Here is a 25745-nt window from a genome sequence, read left to right on the forward strand (position 1 = left end):
TTCTCTTCCACTTTACACCTTAGAACTCATCCCTCTTAAAGACTTATAGAAATAAACGCGTCTTCACATTTTCTTAATTCGAAATGGCTGAAGAAAGGAAAGATTCCTTCTTTTAGGATACTCCCAAAAACAAATCCAATGAAAATAGGATTGGAAAAAGAGAGAGTTCAATGATAGCATGGGGAAGAAGTAAAAAAAAAACATTTAAAATAGTTTTGACTTCATGAAATTTAATGTAAACATATGTTATTCTAGATGTAAAAAATATTGGGCTATGTTCATTGAATACAATTGGGCAAAAGTGCACAAATACCTGTTTTTGGGATTGTTATCTAATTAATGTCTGCTATATATGTATATTTTTACAAGTGTATTTGCTTTTAGAAATAATTCAAGCATATGCATTTGAGATTGAAAATTCATATATGAAGTGCATGCATGTAAAAATTGTCTTAATCACATGTGTATCTGAATTTATTTTGTCATTTTTTATTTATATTTTTGAATTTCAATATTCAAATCTACTCTAAATAAGCTCAAGTTTGAAATATAAGTTATATATATCACACAACACAAAATTAATATCAATTTGTCAAAACAATAATAAATTTAACAAATTTATTTAATATACCTTTTATTTTTTTTACCTATATTTGGCTTTAAATCATATATATCTGAAACACATATTGTAATTGACTAAAATTTCAGGTGTATGCGTATGAGTTTCTTGCCATACTGATAATATATTTTATTCAAATTAGAAACATAAGTTCAATGTATCAAAAAAGAACAATCCTCAATAATCAATTTGTTAAATAACAACAATTTAACAAACTCATAAAACACACTTTAAATTTTTCCATTTATGATTGCTCTCAATCATACATATGATAAAAGACACATGTGAAATTGGCTAAAATTTCAGGTGTCTGATATATTATCGAAGAAATACTTTTTTTATTTTTCAAGTTTCAAAATTAAATATACTCCAAATAAGCTCAAATTCGATAGATAAATTTTATATATCATAAGGAATAAAATTTCAATCATCAATTGGACAAAATAACAACAAATCTATTTTGCATTCTTTTAATTTTTTCATATATATCTACACTCAATCATATATGACTGAAACACATGTTAAAAATGACTAAACTTTCTGATTATATATGTCTGAATGCACAAGCAGAAAGAAAAAAAGTAAGTACTTTTGCCTAAAAAATCTCTAATACTGGATATTCATAAAAAAAAAAAAAAAACATACAAACTAATATTAGTTAAATAAAGCGACCAAAATGAAACACCAATTAAATTTTTACCAAAATATTTGTTTGAACAGTACATATAAAGTATCCCTTGTTCAGATCCCTCATTTGGAGGTACTGACTGAAGCTCAAACTATGGACCTACATACCCTTGTTTTTGGGCTTTGTATCATATACAAATGAAACTTTCGCAAATAGCCACTATAGTAAATTTAATTATACTCCATAGCTATAGTTTACATATTTACATATTGTAGCTATAGTTTAAGCTACCTCGTTTTTATAATTCACAGATTTGTATAATTCGCGGGTGAGTTTGTATAATTCATCTATTTTTGTATAAACTCGAAATAACAAATTTATACAAACACTAACTCTGAACTTTAAACAGTTATACAAATTATATTATACAAAATTACACTATACAAATTATATTATACAAATTTCAAATTATAGTTATATATTTGAATATCCGTGTAATTTTCCCTATATCAATATGGATTCAAAGACTAGAGATGGACATGACCTAGAAGTTATTATGTGGGGGAGGTGACAGTCAGAGTAAATGAAAATGAACAAGTAAAATAAAACTTAATAGGGGTAAAAACAGGTTGATGCAAGACAGGTTAAAAGTAGAGAATTTTTTTTTAAAGCTACACAGAGGGGGGACAGGTTAAATAGAATCGGCAGTATTCTAATAGGCAGATAGTACGATAGAAAAATTCACTTCCACTTGACATCTATCGTAATAATAATGAAAAAAAGGAAACTTCAAATGGTATTCCAGACAAAGATATTCACAATTTTATAGAAGCAGTTTGATATAGGAATATTATTGCATGATTTAGTATATTATGATGACTACTAACATAAGTAGCAAGGGCAGAGGCAGCAGCACTTTTTACAACAGGAACTACAATTTAACTTTGGACATCTAGGATAAGAACATGAACATGTACATGTACATGGGCAACTACAAGAGGAGCAGCTAAAGCAAGAAGGACATTTTAAGATACAACAACTCCATTTGCAGACAGGCTTGCGGCAGCATTTAGACCGTGGACAGGAGAAACATTGACACTTAGGTATTGAGCAACTGATATATGGGCAGCAGTTACATAAATTGCAGTTACAGCAGCAGTTAGGCATCTTCATACTAGGACATCGGCACCAGCAACAAATCCACGAGAGATTGAAACATGAAGAGCCACTACAATGTGTAAGAAACTTGTGTCAATACGAGAAGCCACAAACTCATTCAATATATCTAATTACTTGGGAGCTCCTGAACACTGAATTGAGTCTCGTACGACTCAATGAGAAGAGCAGCAAATTTGTTTAGCTGTTGGCAACATGCTAATTTGACAAAATGTAGAAAAATACGTGTCTATGTAAAGATGTGACCTCTTAATTGTTATCCTCCTTAAAGAAAAAATAATGCACTTCATCAGAGCTCAGATTACAAGGCTTGAAAACATATCCTCGAGCACCTATTTCATGACTGCACCAATGCAGATGAGGCTAATTACTCTGTTCTTAATGTAATCTTTCTTTTCCAGTAAGAATTGGCATTATGAAGGCTAGGTACAAAAATATGCAGTATCTTTTTTTTTTTTATAACCATGGTGTCTGCACCTGAGACCGACCTTTTTTTTAATCAAAAGAACCCAAGACCTCATAGTGCTCAATCCCACTACATTGACCACCAAGCCACACTCTTGGATACTACAAAAAGACGCACTATAATTGCACAAAAATAACTTCCTACTCTTTATGTTTATAAATAAACCAAAAAATTTCTTCCTGAAAGGAGTTCATCGCCATAACTAGATTTCATGAAGCTCTTTATGTTTATGAGCGAAGGAAGGGCACAAACATAATCCATAAAAATATGAATTGTGACCACACTGGAACACAATTCCCACCAACTTTGGTTACTATTTACCATCTATTTTCTAGCTTATGAGCCACCAATAGTATTCTCTCTCTCTCTGAACATAGAGCTTTACTTCTTGCAAGTATATCCCTAACAGTATGTTAATACTTAAAATGTGAGAAATAAGCAGCTGTGTTGGATCACAGTTGCAGCTAACCTTGGTTTCTATGTACTGTCTACTATTCTAGCTCATGACCCACAAAGGTAATATAGCTCTGAATAGTTTATGTGCAACATTTTGCAAATTGCCTACCAGGATGCTAAATTTTTATCCATTAAGCCTAAGAACATTTCATAGTAATGCATAAAAAGTTTCTGATGTTTAAGTTTTTGTCCTCGCATGCAGTTAATGCCAGGCTAATCACTCCCCATCTCTTTATTTTTTTATATGAATCTCACTTTAATAAAACCAATAACGAATCTTGAACAGTAATCATATTTCATGATCAGTATAACCCAAAAAAGAAATGCTAAAAATTTAGCATACCAGAGCCATTTCCAGAAGCAACAGGATCTACGAGTCTTCTTTATTCTGCTACGAGGGAAAAAAGGCAATGAGAAGGTGTAAAATATAATACTGGAAATCCACTTCAAAAAAAAAAAACTTGTAGAAGTGACTGTTGATGAATACTATCTTACGTTGGTATAAGAGGATCTGAATGTTCCGATACAAATTCTGTCACCCTGCAAAATTGTCAACATCATTCAATACAGAGTTACTTTAAAGGACATACTTAAATTCACTTCACATGACTTCAGTAATACAGAGCATGTGGAAATAAATGCACATGTATAAAATATGCTCTCTACATACTCTTTACAGGATCGAGAAGCGGGATGAAGGCCTTCAATGGATTTCAGTTCTTCCTGCTCAGAAGAATTGGATTGAAATGAGATGAGAGCAAAGTGAAATAACTTCATACAAAAATCTCTTAAGCAAGACTTTGTAACATTAAAAATACTGCACATTAATCACAACAAAGTACAAACAAGCTTATGGTAAAATATGCAATATAATCTCTAGCATATTGTGAAACATCAAAACACACCACATAAAATTGCCACCTGTATCTCCTTTATCCCAACAAGGAAACTAAAGTACATACTGTCAACGATATATGCGAGGCCAAAATCAAGGTTATTTCGCGACAATTCTTTATTGGTTGTAGGTTAGTTGAAGATGATCTTATGCGACTTTCAGACCAGTCTTGGAAGTAATTGTCTTCAATCATATCAGGATCAAATTTTGAAAATGCCTTTAAGAGCCAGGGATAGGTCGAGATAATTAATTATCAAACTATCAAGTAAGCTTCTTTTCCGTAGATAAAATTCATAAGCTGATGCATTATGACACCTCCAAAGTGTTGAGCTCAAATCTAATACCTTTATCCTTTTCTGTGTTTCCCATGTGGAGGGGGGGACAGGAAGTCTCCAGTCCCCAAGTTCAAGAGGAGAAAGCAGAAAAGTATGGACCAGTTTGAAGAATGAGATTCCAAAGTTTCAATGTTGGGCAGCATTACATGTGCAAGAAGTACATATTCTGGTGGAAGTAACTCCATTGATATGTTAACGGAAAAAATACATGAGGAATCTAAACAGGTAAATATTGCATCATGCAACTTTCCCAAAGCTTGAAGAGCCTATTGGATGGGTTTATAACTTATAGCTTATAGGCAAAAAGCCATAAGTTAAGATTTCTTTCGACTTATTTTTGTAATTTATTTAACCTAAAAATAAGTGCTTAGAAACATTTTTTTACTAAACCCAAACTGCTTAAAAGCTATTTTGGCTTTAAAGCACCTAAAATAAGCCAATCAAAATAGACTCTTAAGTTATTCCTCCACCAGCAAGCACACAACTTGAGAAGCAAATGAGCAGACTGAAAGTCTAAGAGCTCTATTAAGAAAATATATTGGAGCCTTTTGTTCTTTTTAATTGATTCTTCAAATTAGCATGTCTTTATGACAGTAATTAATCTAAGTAAAACTGCTCAGCGTTCAAATTGTGTACATGACAGTACATTCTAGTCACTGGTTTAGCATATGGACATAGGGCAACAGTGAAGATTAGATATACTCAATTTGATATCCCAGCAAGGTTTAACAAGGGTAATGTAAGACAAAATCCAAATCAAACAAAGATTCAGCCCTCAATTAAGCAAGCAATCTACTTTTTTTTTTCCATCTCTGGACAAATATGAAAAACTAAAAAAAGATAGTCTAATAACAGAAAGCAAACAACTTTTTTATGCTTAACTATAAATTCTATTGATGTGACAAACATTTACCTCAAAATAGTAGCCTGGGGGTTTACACAGCACAACACTAAATTGACTATAAACAAGAATGACAATTTTAACTCAACACAAGAAAATTCAGACAATAAACTCACCTCAAGAAAGCCAATTTCTCTTTCAAGCATCTGAACTTTGGCAAATTCTCGACGCTTTCCATACAAATCTGGATACTGAGGTGGTGATTTTGGGCGGGGTGGTGGCATAGATGGCATTGAAGCAGTTCCTCCAGCTCCAGCACCAGCCCCTGCCATTTCCCCCTTTTCTTCACTTTCACCAACAGTTAATCAAAGCTCTTTTTCTTTCCCTGTTTTTCTACATTTAAAAGGGTTTCTCCAATTACCCAACTGAGAATCTTGCAAAATACAATGAATTTACTAAATAGTAGTAGTTCAGAACTTGCAAATGGGCAAACACCAAAGGACACCTACAGAGTAATAATATTGATAGTTTCAGACTTTCTAGTACAATAGTGGTTATGTCTTGCTGACAAATGCTAAGTTTTTTTCTTTCCTATTTTCACACACACAAACTGGGGCCAAGAAATAAAAACATTAAACAAAAAAAAAAGAATTTACTGAACTGAGTTACTAATGTCAAATACCAAGAACCAAGAAAAGAGCAACTGCAATGGTAATAGGATAAATGCTTCTTGAATTTAATCTCCTCATGCAAGAATTCAAGTTTTCATTAAATGGGTATCTCTAAAAATAAAAAAGAAAAACAGGGTGTGCCTCGAGATTCAATTTTTTTTATAGATATTTAAGAGTTAAGAGTAGAGCTAAAAAGGGTGTAATAATTACTCTTGTGCTGGTGGTGTGATGGGACTGTGAAGACAAATCCTGTTAATTGATGATGGTAGATAGTAAAAAAAGCTGCAATTATGAAGGACATTTTCTTGTAAACAGCTATATATTTTGGTGTGGGGGCTGTGGTTGTGGTATCTATGGGGGAAAGGGTTTGCAGTATTTGCAGAGATTAGCAGAGAGTGGGACTGTAGGTTTTGTTGGGAGGGCCGAAAAGCTTAACGTTAAAGGATTCAGACCGCACGTGACTATCGACTAGGATAGAGAAAAACTAGTATTTCGTTTTACCTCGTTTTTACAGTAAATCGGGTAATTCTTAGGAAACTCCTCCTTACCCTTTCAAACATTTGATGGCATATTTTTTGTGCCATGATAAATTTGCATGAATAGCAACTTGTATAGTAGTAATAATTATAATTTTCATATTAGCTCCTAAGTGATTTTAATATAAATATAGGAGTATTTATTTGTAAAAAATCATCAAGCAGATAATTTAATTTTTTTTCAATATAAATCTCTCTTGCAATTCTATTATGTACTTTTTATCATTTTCTTAGTGATTCCTAGTGTTTTAAGTTGATTAGGCATAGCAAAATCGTGAACGAGTTGTACAGAAACGTGAGCGAGTTGTCAAGTGTCACAAAAAAGCTTAGTTGCTGACTGAAGACGTGACAACATGGTATCACAACAAGGTTGTAACTAAGAAAATGACAAACGACGAAGAAATCAATGCAGCTAACGTCCCAAGCCAATGTCACCAGTGGCGGAGTCAAGATTTTCAATAAGGGGGTTCAAAATTTGTAGAAATAGACACACTAAGTAGCAAAAGGGGGTTTGACATCTATTATATATACATAAAAAAATATTTTAACCATGTATAAATAATATAATTTTCCGCCGAAGTAGGTTCGGATGAACCCCTTAGTACAAGGTGGCTCCTCCCTTGAATGTCACCTAGGATGTCGTTGGCAAAAAAGGTCATAACATAAAGAAAAGTGTCTCCAACAAGAGTTATGAGGTGCCACCTAGGGTTGAGTCAAACGAAGGACTTACATCCCAAGAACCATCTGCCATTGAGGCAAGTGAAGATGATGTGAAGGTCATATCCAAGGATGTCTCGCTTGGTAGAGAGTGGGTTATGAAGGTTAATGTAGGAATAGACATTGTCGAGATCTTTAGCCAATGCTTAGGAAAGGTGAAGGACACATTAAGTGTTATTGAGGGGAGTACTTTCAAGGAGATTGAAAGCATTCAAAATGACTTCGAGGGGCGTTTGTACGCTGAGATCAAGCTGAGGCAAACTATTACATCCTTATACTGCAGGCTCATGGAGGCATGGAGAATTATCGATGCCATAAAGATAAATATAGAGGACTCAAAGAGCAGGTCGGCGCTGGCATGACTGAGATAGACAAGAACATTGTTGTGACAAGGGAGTCTAAGATCGAGGCTCCTACACCAGCAGTGCTCAAAGAAGTTCATGATGCACGAGAAGTAAAGAAATTCTTGACACTTAGAGAACTATTTCAGGCATGGAAAGGTGAGGGATGATGAAGCCAAGATTAACATCGCTATATTATACCTATCAGAGACTGTCATAATATGGGGGAGGAGAAAATGGTTGATGCGAAGAGATGTGTCTATGTACTATTAGCAAGTTGGATTAGTTCAAGGCCGAGCTCAAGCGTCAATTCTTCACCATCCTTATGCTTCAAATCCCTAACCTTACAAATGATAATTTATTGTTTCACTTTATGGACAGATTGTAGAATTAGGCTAAGCAGGAATTGCAACGTTGATAAGTCACGAATATAGATCAAGTCATGGTGGAGGCTGAGTCTTTGGTGGATTTTAAGTATGAAAAAAATTCCAAGAAGTCAAAAGGTAGCAATGTAAAAGGTGGGGGAGATCATGGAAAAATCAAAGAGACCTACCAACAACACATCAAGACTCAAGATACTAACAAGTCTGATTCTAAAAAGTTAAGTGGACACTAAAGCTACGTCGAGAAGAAAACACAGTCCAAGAAGAAAGGATGCCACATATGCGGAGGGCTGCACGACTTTAGGAATCGTTCTGACTTAACATAAGTAGGGACACGGCCCTTTACAATCAAAACAAAACTAAAAGTGTCTATTACATGAACAAAAGAACTTAAAAGTCTTGTCCTCGAATCCATGAGGACATACCAAGTCTTGGAGGAAAGCAATCCAACACTTCAAACTAGCTAAGAGGGATCACTTGCCGGAACCTACACTTGTAGTAAAAACATGAAGAATATGGGTTAGTACACAAAAATGTACTAAGTATGATGACCATGCAAAACATGCTTTAAAAGGGACATTTTAGTTAGAAACCATGCATTATGCCACCTTTTTGAAATATCATGAACAATAGCATAAAAGACATACAAGACAAGCATAACATCAAGTAAGTCATAATATCACCTTTAAACAATATCAACATGAAAACCTTTACCTTGGACCTTCACCTCAAGAAACCCTTATGCTATACCTCGTGCAATGTATGGATGGCGTCCCATACCACCATCCATACTAAGGCACCACATTTAGGTCACTTAAAGTAACTTATCATTCCTTTCTTTCACCTTTGCACAATATTCATACATAAGAGGTATATCATTAATTAAGACATGACAAGGGAAAATAACTCGTAATATAACCCAAGTATAACATGCATAACATATTAAGCATTTAAGAGCCAACATTCTTTAATAACCTCATTTAGGGTACATTCATGTCACAGTCATTAGGATTTAGAGAAACTCACTATGACCCTCTCCAAGCCTACTCGTGCAATGTATAGGTAGCATCCCATACTACTACCTACACTTTGTAGAACCTGTCAAGAAACCATAATGAAATCTCACATGATGGGAAGTAAGCATTTAACCGACATAGACCATGAGAGCTTGTCATGGAATCCGGTGTCATGAGTCCCCACACCGAAAAGAGGTGGTCTACTTGCCTAAGGAAGACCGGTATATATAGCTTAATGGATCCACTAGCTTCCTATGCGGGCACATAGTTTATGGGATAAGGTAGACGATCATTGAAACTCATGCCTAACTGTCGGGGGAGTTTCCATCTAACCAAATCCGCTCGGTGCTTAGCCTACATTCCCATAGAATAGTTCATTACTTTGACATTATCAGACATGAAAGGGTGCCATAAGCCTGCCGATTCAAGGTACATTTAGGAAAGCTCATTAACTCCTCTTGAAAGGGTGCCATGGGCCTACCGATTCAAGTCTCATCATTAACCTTTATGGAAAGGGTGCCATAGGCCTGCCGAATCCAAGGTTCATTACTTATCATTAATGGAAGGGTGCCATTAGCCTACCGATCCAAGGATTCAACAATAAACAATATAATCATTTATACAAGAAAAGGATTCATAAGCCCTACCAATTCAAGGTATACTTTACATTGAAGAATCCTTCATATTCTATCATCAACATTCATGAGTGTCAAATTGAGAAATAATCTTTCAATAGTAACACATTTACATTCATAACATGATCACATTATCTTCATTGAATCCTCATTCATACAATATCATGGTAACACTTCAATTTCTCATACCATGCCTTCAAGGCCAGGGTCACAATGTAGCAACCAAATAAACAATTCTAAATCAACAGTAGCTTCTCATATCTTGCCTTTTAGGCCATAAGCCTCTCATACCAATACATCCACAATACACCATAAAATAAGCATGGGTAATGGCATACTTCAACAATCTAAAGACATTTAAATAAGTTCGATTCAAATACATTTCTTATCAAGCAACCCACTTCATAAAGGCATAAACTAGGAATAGAGAGAAATCATGGGTTCATAAAGTATTTTCATCTTAAATCATCAATACAACAACAATATAACCATAAAGTGCCATTAGAAACCTTTTAAAACCATTTGGTGGAAGAACCCAAGAGATTGAGTAAAACCCTAGGTTTTCACAACTTGGAATTTTTTAAAGGATTACTTTGACATTGGCTCTAGGGTGAAAGCTAACCCTAGATGAAGGATCACCATACCTTTGCTATGATCTCACAAGAAATTTGATGAAGAAAGACTTGAATCCAAAGCCCTAGCTTCCACTTCTTCTTCTTCTTGAGTTGGAGAGAAATATTTGAGAAGTGAGGGAGACTTAGGGTCTAAAGGAACTCATATAAGTCATTTAATTGACTCCTAACCGACCCCCCCCCTTAAGTCCTTAATTTACAACTAATTAATTCCCAAGGCCCCAACTAAAATTAAAATGACAAAAACTGGCAGCATCTACGGACCCCAATCCACGGACCGTCGTTTGATCTACGGTCCGTAGTTTGGGTCCGTCGATTGGACCTGGGACAGACAGTGCTTCACTATTTCGGCCATAACTTTTTACTCCGAGATTGGAATGAGGCAAACTCGGTGGCGTTGGAAAGAGGACTCAGAGACCTTTCATTGGATAGGTAGAGGCCCACCTAATTCGTTTTGAGCTATGAGATATGACCATTTAAAGTTGACCCTAACTTACCTAGACCAACTTCTTGACAGCATTGCAGGTTCCATCGACGGCTCCCCATCCACGGACCGTGGATGGGTTGACGCCCCGTACTGCTGCTCCGTCACTAGGTTCAGAGGCTCCCCCTTTGCCGGCCTGATCCACGCCCCCGACCCACGAGCCGTAGATTGATCCACGGGCCGTGGATGGGTCTCGTGGACCAAGCTGTGTTGACAGCTTTTTGGTAGATGTTGGGGTCCTCCTTAAGGGCCCCTCGAGTGGTCTTTAAGGAGTCATACCCGGATGTTTAACCCCTAAACATGATGTTCTAAGCAAGAGAGTCACTTTTACATGTTTTAGCCCTCAAACAACATACCAAACTTCAAAAACACATCTGAGGCTCTATTTCTTCCTATTTCATTTTAGGGTCGCTACACTTAAAGAGTCTTAATGCCATGGTGCGTGAGCAAAAGGAAAAAAAACAAGGAAAAAGTTTGAACGCAACACAATTGGGTATGACAAGACTATGTGGAGATATTAGAATACAATTTATCCACCTCATTTATTATGAAAATTAGTATATGGATCTCACTATTAACAATAAGCTTGCTCGTGCACTCATGGACAATAGAGTAACTCACAATTTTGTGACCGAACTCACATTAAATATACTAGAGTTAAAGTTGGATACAACTAACTCCCTCTTTAAGACTGTGAATGTCGAGGTTCAAAATGCTTATGGTGTAGCCAATGATATTGATGTCAAATTGGGTTATTGGAAAGGTATGATAAATTTTTACTGTCACAATGATAGACATCTTCGATATTGTTCTAAGACAAAATTTCTTTAGACACTGCCATACTTTAATTGATCCCTACCTCCAACATAGCTTGATCATGAAATAAAAAAAAGCTTACATGGTTCCTATAGTGACTATGCTACACAAACAGAGCGAAGCACAACTTTTTACGTTACAGTTAATCAAGAGGCTCAAGAAATTGGAGCCGACATTCATGGTAACTAGGGTGAGTTTGGGGGAAGGAAATGGTTACCCAGAGACACTACAACCTTGCATAAAAGTTACTCAAAGGGAAATAATATGTTATGCCCAATGATCTACCTAAGAACTTTCCTTCTAGCGGTGACAATTAGATTTTGGGGTATTTTTAGAATGAATAAGTTTTTCGCCTTTGTCTTGTTCTCATTTTACTGTTTTCCCGTATTTCTTTCATTTTGTTGGGTTGAGACTGACTTGTCTTGGTGGGAATAGACAAGTGTCATCACATCCGTTTTAAGATCATGACACTCCATGTCCCCCTCTCTTTTCCATTTTCGCCGTGCCTTTTCATTTAAAGGTATAGTAGAGGGTGCTTTACTGGGATCTTCATGTATAGAAAAAGACTGTTTTGCAAAATATGAATTCTAAACATTCATGATCTGGATATGAATTATATTTTCTTAAACAACTTTATAATATCAAAGTCCTTTTAATGAAAAAAGTATTTATGAGTATATTTTAATTACCAAATACGTTGTTTGTATATTATTAATTTTAACGATTATAGTTAAATATAAAATTATTTATTTATAATATTAATTTTAACACTTAAGAGTGGTTTGATAATTAGTTTGAAAGTGAGTAATGCATGTATTGGATTCTGCATAAGTAATACCACATTTGCTAGTTTGTTAGAAGATAAGTAATTCATTGTATTTGTAACAATCCCTTCCGGTCGTTATGTGTAGACAAATGGTGAAAGAATTAGGTCAGAATTTTTTTTTAGTAGTAACTTGAAAATCTTAGCCTAGGCCAGTCTCAAATAGAATCTGAGTAAGACTAGATCTAGGGAAATTCAGAAAGTAATTGGAGATAACATCTAAGTTTGGGTTGGATTTTCTAGTTGCTCAGGCATTAAGAGTCCATATGGCTTTTCAAAGATGAATTCAGGTGAGTAGAACTCCCGATATCAAACTTGTTTTGGAAGAATTATTTTAGAATGTCAAGCTTCGAGGGTGTGTTGCGAAATGTGGGATTTGAGGAAGAATGTGAGATTCTCCGTGCAAGCCGCTATAATGGAAGAAATCCCGTCATGGCAGAGCTAGTATAGTTGGCATGTTGCGATGTAATGTAGAAAGTCTCAAAATCGTTCACTATTCTGCAACTTCATTCTTGGGAAAAGAAGGGGCGATTAAGGGCTATTTTCTCAACTTTTCATCAATCTCTTTACTAAAGGTATGTCAATTGTTATCCTAACCCGTAATTTGATTTTTAAGCCTTAGAATATATGATGGTACTCTTAGTGTAGGGTTTTGAGTTGAATTAATGGTGGAAAAAAAAGCCTAGATTGGATAAAATAATCATGAAATTGGCCTACTGTTAGGATTTGAGTATAATTTGGGTATTTTTAGGCAATTAGTGATTGATTGTTGTATTTTCTTATTGTTTTAGCCCAGGTTAAGTCATTGCAAAAGAGGAAAACTCGGGTTCTTTAGAATTTCAAAGGCTTGTTTGAGGTAGGTGATGATTGTTTGTTTCTAATGTATGAAATGTTTGCATGTTAACTGCTTTATAGTATTTTACTTGTGCAATGCTTGCGGGAAACACATAAGGGATGAATATGAAATGATATCATATTGATAATCTCATGCAATTAACCTGTTTAATTTATTTGTGGCTACAAGTGTGGTTGTTCATTGTAAGTGTGATTGTGCATGTTGCTTGTGATTGCTAATCAGCGGGTACCTTGCCAATATAGATTCACTAATGGTTGGCTCGGATACCATGCCTAGTATGAATTACTAACTATCGAATCGGGTACCACGCCTTGTACGAGATAGCATTCGGTTCACTCAGGTATCACATCGATACACTAACAATTAGTGTGGGGTTCCATAAGAGAATTAATATATGTTATTATGATCATGTGAGACTGGCTTTATGTGTTTGTTAAGTCAAGATTTGTGACTAGGAGTCTATATCTATTGTGACTTTTTAATATATGTGTTGACTTGTATTACTATATTTTGATTTAATCTTTACATTCATATCTTAAAATTAGTCATATGATTCTATTAGTGCATTGTGGTTGTGTACTGATATTGCTCTTGCTCTTTTCTTGTTAGGTACAAGGCACATTCAGGCGACTGATATGAGACATTGCTTGTGAGACCAGCGAAATCTGAATCCAAGGGTGAGCTATTTCTTCCGAGCTGCCATGACTCTTAGTTTCTTTGTTCATCTATTTGGACTCACACATCTCATAGTCCTTAGTTTATTGTTTTCTTGGTTAGGGTTGCATCCATTTACTTTAGATACTTTAGAGCTTTGGTACTTTGACTTTCAGTTTCTAGGGGGTTGTTTCTGCATAGTTATTTTAATGATAATTGAAAAAGTTTATGGGAACTTGATCTTTTTTTCATTGAAACTATTTTCTTAGTGTTCTACATAATAATCTTGCTCCTTAAAATGGTTTGATGGGTTAAACTTGGGGTAGAAATTGATTCTCCCACTAGAGGGTCAATGTGGGTGTCATTCACGGTGGTTTGGATAGTGACATTTATGTATAAAATTAATATGGTATTTGATTTATAGTTTAGAAACTCGCATAAAAGATATATATATGCATAAGTTATTAGAAAATTTATAAATTATTTTATGCAAGTTAAAAGATGGAATAACTAATACTTGAAAAACTAAACCCTGCACAACTAATAATTACATAAAATAGGACATAAATTCTCTCATAACTAATTTATGTATATACTAATACCTCCATAAATCAAACAACCCCTTAGGGGTCGTTGGGTAGCTCGTTTGGAGGTGAGTTGTGCAGGTATTAAATCCTGCATAAGTAATATCATGTTTGGTAGTTGGTTAGGAAATAATGTATTCATGTATAAAATTTATATGATTTGATTCAATTTAAAAACCCGCATAACTAATACATGTATAAATGATGAGAGAATCGGTATATTATTTTGTGCAAGATAAAAGATGAAATAACCAATACATGAATAACTAATCATGCAACTTACAGAAATCCTACTAGTTTAGAAGTGAATTACTTACCTACACGCTAGTTTGTAATATTACGAATCTACCCAAATTTTGCTGTGTATAGATACATGTATCTGTCTATACAAAGGGTCAAAATTAGGTGTAATTTGTTAGAAATACATTGTATCCAAGTGGATTCGCATGTATCTAGGATATACAGACAAATCTCGTTTGCCTCCCTCTCATCCGCTCACTACACTGATATCTCACTCGCGTATCTAGTATCCTAGATACATGTGAATCATATTAGATACATGTATATAGTGTGTATCTAGTGTGATTCACATGTATCTAGAGTACATAGACAAATCTCACTCACCTCACTCCCTTCTCTGATATCTCATTCATGTATCTGCTATCCCAGATACATGAGAATCGCACTAGATACATGCATATATTGTGCATATAGTGTGATTCACATGTATCTGAAATACATAGACAAATCTCGCTCGCCTCCCTCTCATCTTGCTCGTCACTCTCATATCTCTCCCGTGTATCTTGAATCCTAGGTTCATGCGAATCATACCACATACATGTATATAATTTGTGTCTAGTGTGATTTACATGTATTTGACTTGAAATCTGATATGAAATTATTAAATAGTCAGATAAAATGTAATTATTTCAAACTATAGAGAGAACTAGGAAATATGGTAGAAATGTTTGTGTAATTAGGTAGTTTCTCCTAATTAATAACTACATAAAATAATATATAAATTCACTTATAGCTAATTTATATATTACTATCACGGTAATACCTACATAACAAACAACCCTTTAATACTTATCGACTACTTTTCATCTAACTAAATCAAATTGCCATAAATGATTAATTAGGTTAACTTAATGGAATAATTGTAGGTAACATTGAATGGGGTAGTTGGCGTTTTGGTTGGACCACCATAATATCTTTTCATCAATCAAATCTTGGCTAAATTGGTTTTTTCTCAACAATGTCTAGTTATTATTTGTGATCTGGGCTCAAATTTGCTTCTATTAGTCATTTCAATACGTCTTTGGTTCCAAGATTAGTGAACATGAAAAGAATGCTCATAGCTTATCTACGTTACGTCTTTCATGTAATTCCGAGACAATATGCTAAGACAAGACTAGAGGATTAAACATTATTCGATTTCTCAATTTCATCAACAGTTCAGAGGATTATATTATGTCCAACTTGTTTTGGATTGTTAATGTCCCTATTAGTTGTGGGTCAGTGCAAGTAATATTATGTATAATTTACATAAATCTCATAGTGTTAAAAGTTAATTACATTATTTTCCTACTCTTTCCAAAATTACAAAAATTCCTTAAAATTTACGAGTTTTGGATACATCATTGAACTTTCAAATACATCAGGCATCCGGATACATAGGGGAGGGATGTATCCCAGAGTGGATAGGACATCCGGATACATAGGAGAGGATGTATCCGAGACCGATAGGGGGGGTAGGGATCTATCAACGAGAGCGGGAATGATGTATTCAATAGGGGATTTTTGAAAAAAATATAAATGGTAGGAAATTTTAGAGATTATGGTAAAATAAGATATGTATTTAGGTAATTTTTCCTATTATGTATATACTCCTATCATTTTTGTAATTCTTTGCTTTTAGGTTATCATACATATTTTTTTTTTTTATGTTTTTGTTATTGGTCTTCTACTCATTGTCCGGTATCCACATTGAAATTCAATTATTTCATATTTGCACCGCGTAGGACCCCCTTTCAAGGTGAAGGGCTCCCTACCAATAATTTGTCCATATCAAGGCTCAAATTACTCGAGAGCTCTGGTTAAGAGAGAAACAGTCTCACCAACATATACGGTTATGTTATACATATTCTTTTCATCAAACAAAACATTAGTCTCGGAAGCATTTCAATAAATATTATGTGGAACAAAAAAATCTACTTACATTGACTTGGGCCAGAATGAAAGAACCGTACGTAGCTAATTACTTTTTAAACATACATAATAATCAATAGAAAACAAAAACAAACATAAATATAAAGAAATGAATATATGAAGGCGTCAAACTTTATAAGCTTATTTCATATCATTATTTGGTAGATGATCCATTTCATAATAATATTGTCCCCTCTGAGTTGGTAGCATTGGATATTGATGATGATGATGAAAGTAATTAGTTGGTGTCACCACTGGTACAAAATAACACATTGGTTGAGGATGATCATCAAACAACATATTATTCTGATCTATCATCATCATCCCTTTCATTCCTCCTAGTTGATTTTCAACAATAATATTATTGTTATTAACATGATGAGTATTGATCATCATCATCATCTCCGCGGGGAAATTCATCGTTGGTGGAACATCTAATGGCTGCTGTTCTTCTTCGATTATTTCGAGTTGTAAGCTGTTTTTCCTAACCAAACTCTGCATTATGCATGGTTGAGGAGTTGCTATTGTTTGCTTTCCAACATAACTCATCCCCTGCATGTCTTCTAACGATATTCTCTGCGTTCCCTTCAAGTATTCCATCCTGAAAACATTGTTAATATTTTCAACACGACTCCTCATGTACGTGAGGACCAACTTTTATTCATCATGATCTATATATCACATGGAGATAATGTGTGACGGATCCATCTGCTTTGATACCATATTTAAATGACACATTTTAACATGAGAATTCAGAGTCTCATAATTGAACATATACAACATGAAGATATAAAATAATAAGTTCAAATCATCATGAGTATTATTTACTAGTATTTATTTTCAAATCTCAACCAAATCATGTCTGAAACGCTTAGGATTATCACTTATTAACGAAGATCTGAATCTATAGTGTTTAAAAAGTTGTTCAGTATAGTCATGTATATCTCATGAAAAGTCTTGCCTAGTACATTAATATTTTAATTCAACAACAATAACATATTTATTATTACTAGTACAAACTATGGAACAACATACCTTTGCTTTATAAGCTCAATTTTTGCTTCCAACGAGGAAGCAATTTGTTTCAATTGGTGAGTAGATAAATTATCGTAGAATTGATCCCACGTTGGATATTTAGCCTCATAATTCTTTTTACGTAATTTTGAAGACTCCATCTCCACTTTTTTTGCTATCTCCCTGAAGTAAAACGATAAATCATGGGTCCTCAGTCTCCGGTCATCGTCCGATCGACCTCTATACGATTCGATTAAGCTCTGCACAGTCTCTTTTTCAGGCCACAATGTCGTGGGTTCCTCTTGCACCTTGTCCCCGTATATTATCACACAGAGTTTAACTTGACACAAAATTGATAATTCTTCAGCTTTTTTCTCCAAACCTTTTTTCCTCTTTTGATACGTCAAATTTCGAGATCTTTCGTTTTTAATAAGTTCCATGCCAATTTTCTTTCGACCCATCTGACAATTAATACGTTCACAAAAATATTGGGCAATTTAGTCAATTTACATTGTAAAGGAAAATATAAGGAATTTGTGGTACATTCAAGATTTTTTTGCAAGGGGTAGTCTTTAAACCTCAATCTCATAGTGTTAAAGAATACAACAACTCAAAGTAGGTTTGAAAAGGAAAAATGATACTGAAGAAAATATAGCAACTAATTTACGAAACAATAACAATATCAAAGATATTGCTATGAGTGAAAACACAATAGACAACAAATGGTGATATACACTTAAAGAATAGGGCTAATACTACGTACGATAGACAGTACCACTCCACTACTCCAATCCCATATTGTTAGAATAATTATGTATTTTGATGATTAAATAATACTCTAGCACCTAAGGCACGTTCAAGGGGTAAAAGAATATTGAAAGCATATATATATATGTACATCTTCTTGATGAAATAATCTCTTGTGACAATGCTAATAAGAAAGTCATAGTAATTAATATGCAAACATATAAATCAAGAAATTAATTAATTACCTCTTTGTTAATTAATCTCAACACCACACAAGGGTAGTCAGAGAAGTTTGCAGTTAGTAGTCAGCCTGAAAGAACAGTAGACAAAAAATTTCGTAACACAATTTCTTCAATAATTGCAAAATAATATGAGATGACGAAACTTGTAATTACTTATATTAATGAGTAATTATAGAATATATAATCCAAACAAAAAACAGAAAATTGCCCAAAAAGAGCAAGAAAGAGAGAAATTGAAATTTGAAAAAGAGGATACCAAAGCCAATTTGCAACTTTGTATGTATGAGGGCTTCTCTTCTATCTCCTTTTTAGGTATTTTATACTTCCCATTTATTATATTTTACATAATATAAGTTGTATTATTTTGAGAAGAATATTTATTCTTTCCTTTTTGGTTATATTTACTGTCTTAATTAATTTTGTTTGTTACCTTTTAGGTTCTTAAATTGGTTGCGTTTCCTTTTTTAGTTTCTTTTATTGTCTTGTGCAATGTACACGCTTTAGTAATTGAAGCCTTTTAGTTTTTATTTAATTTACTAATACTTGGAAAGTACCATATTTTATATAGGTCTACGCGGTTGTTTATTTGAAAAACAAGAAAGGAAAAATTGTGATTTCAATCATAATGGTTGTTTATATGGTAAACGCGACCCTTCTATTTGGCCCTAAATTTTGAGAGTAGATTTTTCTATAAAAAAATAAAATAAAAATAAATATTATTTGGTCATCAAATTTGATGAGTTTATAAAGTTAACTTCAAAAGAATTTCAAGTTTCAAAAATCGGTCAAAACCAGTTTTTGAGTGAAACTTCACTTTCTAAAACAAATACTTTTAACTTTATATGGAGTAAAATACATGTCCAAACACGCTTTTAAGTTCCAAAAAAAGTATTTTTCAAACACTCCTTGTCAATATATAAAAGGTTAAATCTTTTGAAGAACGTTACAAAATCATTTTGGGATCAAGAGTTACTGAATTGCATCATTTTATTCAACAGGTCATGGTCATTAGCTAAGTTGGGAAGACTTTTCACTTTCGATGCCGTACCCGTGTCGGATTCTCCAACCATACACTACTTTTGGCGAATCCGACACACACCCCATGACATTTTTTAAGAGTCTAAGCAATATAGGTCATTAGGCTTTAACATTTATATTGAACAAGGCCAAGGGAAGGGGGAAGAGGACAAGCAAGAAGATAGAAATGCTTTGTTTCTGCAAAATGAGATGGGAAGATGCAAATAACTAAGTGCTCCTATATTCTATTTTCTAGTATATATACATAAGATATATTTCCAATTTGTGTTGCAACAGCACACAAAGACAATTTCTACAAGGAGCATTTGCAACATCTTACACATAATAGTTCCAATAGCTATACCCCAAAAAAAAGGGATGAGTTACTGTGGAACTTTTTCTACTTAAAATTAGCTCATACCATGAAGTGAACCATCTCCCATGGCAAGCATTGCCCTGCTTGATAGAAAAACTACATATATGGTCATAAGTCCCAATCCCAACGACTTGCTAGGCCGCATATCATTCCGAGGTAGTACAATGAGTGCCCAAACCAGGGCTAACATTAGAAATCCCATTGTGTAATACAAGCTATTATCTCTTGGAAGGATATAAGATTCTGGCCTACTCGACAAGGCTCCAAGGAGCATGGAGATGCCTAAACCAGCAAGGGTGTTGAACATAGGACCTGCATAACATCCTGACATGGCAATCTGCACACCATCTGCACTATTACTTGCTATTGCAACATTTGACATTAAGTCACCCATAGAGTTTCCCCATGCCAAGACGGTTAACGCAAGAATTGATGGATTGACACCAAAGATCACACCAAATGCCACTAGCAGAGCCACTAGCTCGTTTGCCACGATATAAAACCAAATGATACTCATAAAGAAGCCTCCCAAGAGCCATGGAAACAAGAATCTTTTCGGTGGGTGATCGGCTGAGGTATAGACAAATGCAACACCTCCAAATATACCACCAACTACAGCACCAACAACATATGCAGTGGTAGCAGGGCAACTCAAATTGTCCTGAGTGTTCCAAAGGAATGCTAAAAGCAAGGGCGCCAAAGAAGCACTAGAAACAGCATACAGTTTTGACCATCTGTCCTCATCAACAATGGGGATCGTTAACCTTCTTGGGAGTGTCAATGGTATTTCTAGCAGTGCAAACAACTTAGAACAGGATAGGGAAGAAGACTGGTCATCGACATCATCCTGTTCATTCCAACCCCACAAATCCATTGGACTACTTTCTACGGAATTATCCTTCACAACTTCATCAGAGAAGATTGCCACATTTGAAGACCACATCCAATGTGGCAGCTGAGCTTGTAGCTGCAGCAATCCATCAGCTGATTCCAACCCACCTAAAGAAGAATCACTCTCTCCATCTATGCTACTCGATGTAACTGGTAACAACGGAGCAATTAAATCCAACTTCAAACTACAATTGCGATCCCTAAGCATCTCATTTGCAGCAACAAAACCAGCATACACCAAATAAATAGAGATAAAGGCAACAGCACCTAAAACCGCCACCTTGCCTAGACTCAAAAGAGTAAGAAGTGAAACGAGAACTATAATAAAGAAACACACATCCCTAATAAAGCACTTCTTATCAATCTGTATACATTGTTCTGCAACACACAAGGAAACAGTACCAACTACAACACATGTAACAAAAACAGCACCACCAAGAACACTATTCAACCCCACCTCCCCAGAATCACTGCCCATAAAAGCAGCAATACTAGCAAACACATCAGGCGCCCCATTCCCTAAAGGAAGCAGAGTAACTCCTGCTACAGTTGGGGGCAATTTCAACAAATTGGATAGCTTTTCAAGACAACAACAGAAGTAATCAGCAGCCGTATTCCCCAACAGATAGAACAAAGAAATCAACCAAATAGCAAGAGTCACATATCCAAAAATACTAAAACCTTCACAGTTACAGTAAAAGAAGAAAAGATAATTGAAGAAACCCCCTGAATTACATTGAGGATTTGCCTTCAAGTAGTCACATTTTGTACTGTAACCTTGATGTTTATACAACCCTGCACAGAGCTTGATATCCCTGCTGCTTTCACCCAAATGATGATAACTCAAACTCGTTTCCTTTCTAACAGCACTAATTTTGAAAAGTTTCTTAGAAAGTGGACTTTGAACAACATCTTCTCGACGGAAAAAGAAAACAACCAATACAGACAAACAGAGCCCATTGAAAATTCCACGACACCTGGACCGTTTTCGACAGTAAAACCGATTCTGTGTTTCCATTTATTGAATTCTTGAAAACCCTCCAGAAAGAAAGTGACTAAATAGGGGAAAAAGACAAATCTTTTGAATTTTATTGATCAAGATTGGAGAATTTGGACAAAATTATCAAGTGGGGTTTGAAGAAAACAGAATTGAGGAATTTGTAGGTGGTTTTCAGGGTGAAAATTAGGGATATTCTTTAGGTGTGAAAAGAAGAAATGGTAAGAGGTGAAGAAGGGAGCAAGAAAATAGGGAGCCATGGATGCTTGACAAGCGGTCGCTTTCTACAATGTTATCATTCCTGTTTGGGCCACCACTTCCTTCAATAAGGTTAGCTATACTATGCCCAATCATACAATCCATAATATTATCAAAATTAAATTTCTTTAATTCTTATTTTCTCTCTTTTCATTTATATTATTCAATTTCAAAAAATAAAAATAAACATTAAAGTGGTAATTTATTCGTTAATTTTATAAATTGGAAAAATATTGTTAGATATCCCAAAATAGTATAGTACTTAGACAAGTAAAGATCGACAAATATAGTATATAATCTACTCCCTCCGTCCAACAATAGTTGTCCACTATACTATTTTTAAATATCCAACAATATTTTGTCCACTTTATGAAATCAATGGATAATTTTACAGTTCTTAATGTACCCTTATCATAATTATATTCATTTTTATATTACATTTTTCAAGACATTATATTTATTATATTCAAAAAGTGATATAGTACATTTCCTTCTATTTCTTTTTTTTTTAAGAAGTGTGCATAATCAATAGTGAACAAGTATTGTTGGACAGAAGGAGTATATTAAAGCATAAATTTTAAGAATCTTATGTTTTTTTAAAAAATTGTGTCAAGCCAAACTAACTCATAAAAATTAAGACGGAAAAAGTAAATTATATGGATATGAAACATTCTTTTAAGAATAAAATGATTAAGGATATAATTTATTACCTTTTTGATTATTTTTAAACTAGTCTCTAAGAAAATGAAATATAAATACATAAAAAAATCTAAAAATATAATTTATTTTGAATTATAAAATAAAGTTTCAACGATTCATTGAATAATAATTTATTTACTTTAAACTATAAAATAAACCTCAACAATTCACTCAATATAGACTAAATGAGATATTGATAAATTGGAATTAAATTTCAAAATTCTTTTTTTTATTCCTAGTTGAAATTCTTTTCTTTTCTACTAAGTAAGACTTTTTTGTGGTTTCTCTTCTTTAAATTTAAGTTTGCGTGTGTCGGTTTGGAAAACAGTAGGAACAAAAAGTTTTCTTTTTTTTTTATCTAACAAAAGCGACTTGTTGTCTAGACGGCAAGATACCGACATTTTTTCCAAAAATAAATACTTGAAAATAGTCATAGATTTGCTATAATTACGTATTAATTCAATTTTAATTGACTACATTAAACAAATTATACGTCAATAAATGTAACATTATTTAAACCTAATGTAAAAATAATTTGAATTTACCATGATATATGTGGCCTCGTGGAAAGAAAATCAACAGAAAAAAAATACTCCCTCCATTTCATATTAATTGAATTTTTGAGGTATTCACTTTTTTAAGAAAAGTAGATTAAGACATAAATTGAACATAATTTCCCATTTTTATCCTTATTAATTATTGTCAAATTTATTGAAGTCATCACATTGAAAATCCAAATGAAGGGTAAAATTGGAAGAACACTATAAAAGTAGTTTTGAAAACTGAACAATTATGTTAATTTGAAAAATGAAAAATATCTCAAAAATTCAATTAATATGGAATGGAGGGAGTATATTTTTGGATTCAGAAAAATAATGTGTCTGAAAAAAAAATATTTTTATTATTTTTTATATTGATAAACGTGAATGAAGAGCAAACAATTAAAATCAAAATTAACCACGTGTTATTTTAGAATTAGATATTTATTTTTAATTATTTAGGGACCTTTTTTATTTTTTAGCTTTTCCTTCTTTTTTCCCCTCTTTGTTCTTTAAACTTTCTTTCTCCCCCACCAACAGATTAATCTACATATATTATTTTGAGCCCCTCTTTTAATTTAATTTTCTATTATAAATTTTGTTTGTTAGTTTAGCTTTTTAATTCTTAAATTATTGAATGATAATAAATTATTCCGATGAGAACATCATTTTTGATGAACTTTCATTTTTTTTATTAAGTTTGTCGAACTGTTATGAAAATTGATAAAATTTGAGGAAGAAAAATTTATAATAGTAATGATAATGATGATGATGATTCGCAAAGAAAAAGAAGTTGGAAGCGGTAAGATTGTGGATTTATTAATGAACGTGAAAAGAAATGAATCAAATCGATGATAATGATAATGTGAATATGACTTTTTGGTGAAAGAAGAAATGGATGGATATAGCGGTTTTATAAGAAATGGACGGAATGATATTATACATTTTAAAATAATATTAACTTTACTTTTAACATGTATTTGTCAAATTATTAATTTGAGTACAAAAGCAACTTCAAAATATGAACATACGACAAATCATATTTAATTCCTATCTTCTTCAATATTGTCTTAATTATTACTCCTCCAATGGAATATTTAATGTCTTTTTTCAAAAATTAACGGAAGGATTTCTGTATGTTGATCAGTCTGTGGGACAAGCTAATTAATGAATTCTTGAAATGTGTAAACTTGTGACACACTTTTGCTTCAACCAAAAAAGGGATAATTTTGTATAATTTTTTGAGAAGTAATAACTATATATTATAGTATATGTATTAGTTTAATAGTTTAGGTGTATAAAATAAAAGTAATTAACTAAAGATAATAATAAGAATGGGAAGGAGAAAAATTATGTATCATTTCAATTCTTAGTCTCATCTCATAATGAAGGCAGCAAGTCTATTTATAGGCAAAAAACACGTGGTAAGAAATAACAATCACAAGTTATTCACTAACTTGCACAAGTTGTGCACAAGATTTCACACTCTTAACACACTGTACACATGCCTCATTTATGACATCCATAATTCCACAACACTCCCCCTTGGATGTCCATGTCTTGATTGATAATATGCCTTAATAAAATCTTAACTAAAGAAACTTTAGTGAAAGAAAAAGAGTACATATATCTTTAAATACGCATTTGCTTGCTACCTCATTAAAAACTTTGCTAGGAAAACTCAATGGGACAAAACCTAGACTAAGGAAAGAAAAGTACAACACACATTCTACTTCCTTGATGAAGATCGCGATTTAGATTGTTAAGTCTTCACATTTCAATTTTGTGTATCATCTTCTCAAGAGTTGAGGCTGATAAGGATTTGCTAAATAAATCTATTGGATTATCACTTGAGCGAATTTGTTGTACATCAATATCACAGTTCTTCTGAAGATCATGTGTGAAGAATAATTTTGGTGAAATGTGCTTCGTTCAATCTCCTTTTATGAATCCTGAATAAATCTGCTGGATTATCACTTGAACGAATTTATTGTACATCAATATCACCATTCTTCTGGAGATCATGTGTGAAGAATAATTTTGGTGAAATGTGCTTCGTTCAATCTCCTTTTATGAATCCTCTTCTTAATTGAGTTATGCATGCAATATTGTCTTCAAAGAGGACTGTCGACATCACACTTCAAGCCACATCTTTCTTTAATGAAATGTATCACTAATCTTAACCATACA

The 25745-nt window shown here is 33.6% G+C and overlaps 3 protein-coding genes across 7 annotated transcripts; all 3 read right to left on the reverse strand.

Annotated features, from left to right (window-relative positions):
* Positions 1–2055: 2055 nt before the first annotated feature.
* Positions 2056–6513, reverse strand: LOC102580819 (guanine nucleotide-binding protein subunit gamma 3). 5 transcript variants are annotated; one of them, XM_015306533.1, is made up of 6 exons: positions 6298–6513; positions 5593–5801; positions 4016–4068; positions 3841–3885; positions 3689–3733; positions 2056–2475 (listed from the first exon to the last, which is right to left on the reverse strand). In XM_015306533.1, exons 2-6 carry the CDS (start codon positions 5746–5748, stop codon positions 2130–2132), a joined length of 645 nt encoding a protein of 214 aa, XP_015162019.1. In that variant the 5' UTR covers positions 5749–5801; positions 6298–6513; the 3' UTR covers positions 2056–2129. The 5 variants fall into 5 exon arrangements, with proteins under 5 accessions (XP_015162019.1, XP_006342388.1, XP_006342389.1 ...); XM_006342326.2 differs by having other exon boundaries at positions 5593–5809; XM_006342327.2 differs by having other exon boundaries at positions 5593–5921.
* Positions 6514–16802: 10289 nt separating this feature from the next.
* On the reverse strand, positions 16803–18839 carry LOC102589735 (agamous-like MADS-box protein AGL31). Its single transcript, XM_006342343.2, has 3 exons — positions 18782–18839; positions 17811–18250; positions 16803–17376 (listed from the first exon to the last, which is right to left on the reverse strand). Exons 2-3 carry the CDS (start codon positions 18248–18250, stop codon positions 16917–16919), a joined length of 900 nt encoding a protein of 299 aa, XP_006342405.1. The 5' UTR covers positions 18782–18839; the 3' UTR covers positions 16803–16916.
* Positions 18840–20020: 1181 nt separating this feature from the next.
* On the reverse strand, positions 20021–22374 carry LOC102581367 (cation/calcium exchanger 4-like). The gene has a single exon (XM_006342328.2). It carries the CDS (start codon positions 22078–22080, stop codon positions 20206–20208), a length of 1875 nt encoding a protein of 624 aa, XP_006342390.1. The 5' UTR covers positions 22081–22374; the 3' UTR covers positions 20021–20205.
* Between the last annotated feature and the right edge of the window lie 3371 nt (positions 22375–25745).

The sequence above is a fragment of the Solanum tuberosum genome, unplaced genomic scaffold, assembly GCF_000226075.1.
Source record: "Solanum tuberosum cultivar DM 1-3 516 R44 unplaced genomic scaffold, SolTub_3.0 scf00037, whole genome shotgun sequence".
Taxonomy (NCBI): Eukaryota; Viridiplantae; Streptophyta; class Magnoliopsida; order Solanales; family Solanaceae; genus Solanum; species Solanum tuberosum.